At 26.9% G+C, this 5,404-nt stretch overlaps 1 protein-coding gene across 1 annotated transcript; it reads right to left on the bottom strand.

The window, feature by feature from the left end:
- Positions 1–2,732: 2,732 nt before the first annotated feature.
- On the bottom strand, positions 2,733–4,666 carry LOC122860055. Its single transcript, XM_044163699.1, has 5 exons — positions 4,579–4,666; positions 4,275–4,482; positions 4,004–4,183; positions 3,494–3,919; positions 2,733–2,746 (listed from the first exon to the last, which is right to left on the bottom strand). The coding sequence occupies exons 2-5, from the start codon at positions 4,294–4,296 to the stop codon at positions 2,733–2,735; spliced, it is 642 nt and encodes a 213-aa protein (XP_044019634.1). The 5' UTR covers positions 4,297–4,482; positions 4,579–4,666.
- Between the last annotated feature and the right edge of the window lie 738 nt (positions 4,667–5,404).

Below are 5,404 nucleotides of genomic sequence, written 5' to 3'. Positions count from 1 at the left end.
AAATTGAAATAATTATCAAAATTTTGTCTTGTCCAGGGCTACAATCTGATAGTAAATGTACAGTTTTAAATCAACACAAAAAAAAGTTATTCGTTAAAACATGAGGTAACGCGTATACCTTGTGTGTTAAAGTTTTCAACTTTGACAGTAAATATCTCGAAAAAAGCAAACAAGAAAAAAATTCAAAAAAATTCACAATATAGATAATTATTTCATTCAGAAAGTAAGCCAAAAAAATCAAAAGTCTATCAATAATTCAGATATTCGGAATCAACATTAAAGTGTTCCTTAGGATTTTTTTTTTTTTTTCTAAATTTTTTTGAGGGAGTACCTCCGTGAGAATCAGAATAGAATAGAAATAGAAAGTTTCGTCACAGCTTAGTGATAATTGAAACGAAAAGTCTATATTGTAGTTTGAAGTTTCTACCTGATACTGTTTTTCTGTACTATCTACTCTAGTATAAATTTTTTCAGTTCTATTATCTAGTAATTCTACAACTCGGCTATTTATTTCATCGACATCAACAAATTTGTGCTGACAATACAGCAACTTTTGTGAGTTCATTAAATCTTTAATTATCAAGTAGCTCTTCAAAAATTACTTCTACAATGTCTTCAGTTCTTTCAGCCACACATTGTTTTGGAGCCAATATATTGCTATTATTATCATTCAAAACACCATCTCATTTACCAACTCAGTCCGAGTAGCATTCATTTTGACAGGAAGTAACTGCCGGAAATCACCACCAACCAACATTGCTTTGCCACCGAATGGCAAATCGTTATCCATCAAATATTTAAAAATTCTATCACCCACTTCCATAAAATATCTTGGTGCCATTGGACTTTCATCCCAAATTATTAAATCATACTCTTTCATAATCTGTGCGTCTTGTGATTGTATTTTTATGTGAGAAGTTGTGTCTGCAAATAACGGAACTGGTAATCCAAAAGCATTGCGAGTTGCTTCGCGAGTAGCTGTTCTATCTGCAATTTTTCTTCGTTTAGTTAGTCGTTGAAGCTCTGCTTCTTCCTCTGACGACCGTATGATTTTACGTTTACCCATCTAAAAAGTGATAATAAAATTTATATGTGATACTGTCCGGTTAATAAGCTAAAATATTGAAATATTTAAATAATATTAAATGAAACGAATAATAGGAGAAAAGACTGATAAATACTTTTAATTTTTTTTTTTTTTGTTTATTTATTAAATAAATTTTCAATTATTAAAATTAAGCAAGAAAATATGGACTTTTATTTTTATTTATTTTTATTTATTATTCCTGTTTTTTATGATTAACAAAAACAAGTAATCAATTTACTGGTATACTTGCAATAACATAAGTTTTAAGTTTATTATATCTGACGATATTTGAAGATTTACTGTGTATATATAATACAGTTGTTTAGAATTTATGTATCTGTTATTATGTGATGCAATTTGTTTGTATCCGATAGATATCTTGAACAACAAAATTATTTATTAGTCGTTAGTTACCGTGTAACACAACGATGGTGGTTTTGACAAATGGTCCTATTAACCAACTATTATATTCCAACTTAATATGAATATTTATCAAAATATAAATATTCTTTTATATTGACATAAACAATTAATTTATTTTAATAGTCAAATGATTGACACAAACTCGATGAAATTACTTGTAATTATTATTAGTTTATTTCGTATGTATGATGACAATTTAAAGATTTATTGAATCTGTATGATAAAGTGATTTGTAATTTGCGTATCTGTTATTATCTTATTAATTTATATGTATCTGTTTGATATCAAAAATAATTTTGGCTATTACACTTTTTTTTACACTAAAAAGAAGAAAAAAAAACAATTAATATGACACTCGAGTATGTTGTTGATAATTTTTAGGTTAGAATTGGTAATCTTGCAGTAAACGTCCTTGAAACCTGAAACAATAAAAAAAGTTCTATTGAAAACATAATCAAATGCAAATTATTAAAATTATTATTTTATATTTAAGAATTAAACAAGTTACCTGAATAAATTGTATTTTTAATAACTTAATGGTTTATCACCCTTCTCATCGTTGGTTGGTTTTTTGGTAAGACAATGACAGCTGTGTTTTCGGTCAATGTGTCTATTTCACCCAACAACAAAATCATTACGCTCTTTATGGTGAATTATCCAAATGTAAATATGACAGTCAATTAACTGCTCCGAATAAATAATTAAGTTTTAAAAATTATGGATTGTATAGCTAGTGGAGCAGGATGAATAATTTATAATTAAATCGTTATTAATGACTACAGTCCAACACATGGGAAACAGTTGTAGCTTCTAAAATATGTCATTATTATAATTATTTGCAAGAACAAATAATCAATAAGACAAATGAAATCACTCTGACATTCTTATGGTTAAATATTTCAACTGCTTGAAGTAATAAAGAATTTAAAAAAATGGATGACAATAATCCAGCAAGAACTTTACAAGTAGTTTTAAGTTAAAAACAAAAAAAGTAACTTAAATTAATAAAGTATTGTTCATGAAAATATATAGCAGTCCTGACATCAACCCCTTTCTATCGATAATCACTATAGTAAATATCGTCATATAATTTAAACTAAAATGTATATTACCTATGACTGATTGACAACAATTGAAAATTCCATAATTATATTAAAAAATGAATTTATCAATATATTACATTTTGCATATGAATATATTAAAAATATATCCAACAATGTAATCAGGCAATTTCAACTGTTATAATAATCATTATTATAAATTTATTAAAAACATCGTGGTATAGATTTATCTCAAATATATATAAACTATGACTTTATCACAATCACAACAATTATAAATTTTTAAATATATCAAGAAATGAATTTATCAATAGATATATCGATGCAAATGAAAATATCAAAGATATATCTAACAACTCTAACTGTAACAAACTGAATTCTAACTGTTATGATAGTCATTAATTTAAAAATTTTTCATCAAACAAATTAGATGGTCGATTGTTATTATAATTATCAACAAAAAATTGTTGACAATCAGGATTGTTGTATAATTCAGATAAAATAACAATTAATTTTTTTTGTTTTTCTAAACTTGATATCTTGCGAAACCTTATAAAGTTTTGCAAAGTTTATAAAAAACAAAAGAAAAGTAAATTATCATTTTTTATAAAATATATAACAATCATCTAATTTAATAAAAAAATTTTATATTAAGCATTGTCAAATCAATTAGGATTTCATAATGACATAGGTAGATAGTAACGTGACTATTACAAAATTCTTACTTATACCAATACAAATGTTGCTTATTATTAGCATTTATTAGTGCTTCTCAACAACAGTATCACAATTTGACTTATCAAGGTGTGATTCATCATCTGAGGAATCAATCTCCTCAATATCACTATCATGGGTTGATTTTTCACCATCATCATCATCACTATTACTATCAGATGAAATGCTGGAATCAGCAATGTCACACATTGCTGCTCGACGTTCACTTCATTGATGGTTTTTTTATCTTCACGAACTAACTTTGGTGCTGGTGTTTCTTCTTCTTCATCAGCTGATGTTACTATTTGTTTATCAGCTGGTGTTACTATTTGTTTATCAGTTGGTGTTACTATTTTTTCAACAGCTGGTGTTCCTGAACGAATAGTGCGAGATGATGGTTTAATAAATTTAATTTTAATTATATTATCTTGCTTTAATTTAGCAAGAAGTTCTGATGTTGGTGGTACTGTGGCATTAATTTTTTTAAGACTTTCTGGATGATCGTTAGTGTCTTTACGTTTCGTACGCTCTAATAAAACCGAATGGATTGACTTTCTTAACTCGATTGAGCTCGTTTTTGTCTGGTCGACAATATTTACATGCTCCATATTCATTACTTTTAAGGAACCACCAACTGCATCAAGAAAAAAAAAAACCAGGCATAATATGGGTATATATTTACTGAATATTAATTATAAATGAATAATTTATGTATTACCTTGTTTATTCATAACACCTCGCAACTTAATGAGAACACCTTTAGATATGAAAGCGTTGGGTTCATACTTGATGATATGTACAGTTAGTCTGTCATGGCCATCCACAACAACTCCCTGGCCAAACGTAGTTGTCGGTGTTTTGACAGTCACAAATTCGTTTTTTATAAAACATTCAATTTCTATAAAATTAAATAATTATTATTAGAATAAGTGACTAAGTTTAATAAATTATTAAAAATTATAGACAAAAAAAAATAATTTCAAGCATACCAATATTGCCATTATGAAGCATCACATCATCTAGTTGGATCGATTGGTACGATTCATCGATAACTCGGTTATCAAAAGTGTCATATTGTCCGTGAATAGTCAAAGTACTATGTGCTTGTACATTAAACTCTCAAATCGATGTTTTATCGTTAGGATGTCTGAAGTGGGTATTGGCGGTTTTTAATAAACCTCCAGTATCTCCTACGATCTGAAAAGAGCAATTAAATATGTCTATATATAAATTAAAAAATAAAGCAAGTTAAATGTCAAATATAAAATTCATGATGGAAAAAAAAAAACTTACTGAGTTTAATTTAATATTTTCTTCATAATGAGTTGCGAGGGCAGTGCCCCATACTAAAACTCTCATCCTTGACTTGGATCCATTGTGGAGTACGAATTTAAGTACATGTCCTTAAGAGGTCTTTAAAGTTTTTAAGCCCTCAATACACTCTACCTAGCCAACTAAATCACTGAAAAAAAAAATATATATACTGTATCATTAAATATAATCAATAAAACAATAGAGTGCATGATTATACTAAAATGAGGTTAGTTTACTCAGACTTCAGAAATCTCGTTAAACAATAATATTAATTATTGAATTTACATAATAATCATTATAATAATTACATCTCATTTAATGAAAACTAAAATTATAATTCTTGTCATGTTAAATAAATGATGCTTGAGCTGTGTATGGATAAAAGTCTAACCAGCCACATGGCAAAAGCATTTTATTATTGACCTGAATTAAATACAATTGAATTAAACAATAATAAAATTGTGGGGAGTTGATCGACAATTTGTATTTCTAATACACAAATATAAAAAATACACAATCAATTAATTAAATCAATAAATAATTAAGATGAAAAAAAAAATGGAGGTTAGGTCGAAAACCTCAACCACATGTTAAATGATTTGACTGTCATGATTATATCAATAATAGGTATTAATAAAATTATAAATTATCAATTATAAATCAATTTCAAATCGAAATTAATTTGATTAAATATTTGATTAAAAATACATCGACTTACATTTGTTTCTCCTCAGGTTGGAAAGCTTTGACTTCTTCGTCTGATGTAAATATAATTTCAGACATTGTGAATATATTTTTTAGAAAT

Source organism: Aphidius gifuensis, unplaced genomic scaffold (genome assembly GCF_014905175.1).
Source record: "Aphidius gifuensis isolate YNYX2018 unplaced genomic scaffold, ASM1490517v1 Contig4, whole genome shotgun sequence".
NCBI lineage: Eukaryota > Metazoa > Arthropoda > Insecta > Hymenoptera > Braconidae > Aphidius > Aphidius gifuensis.
Note: the sequence above shows the minus strand (reverse complement) of the source record. Positions and strands in the feature narration are given on the sequence as shown.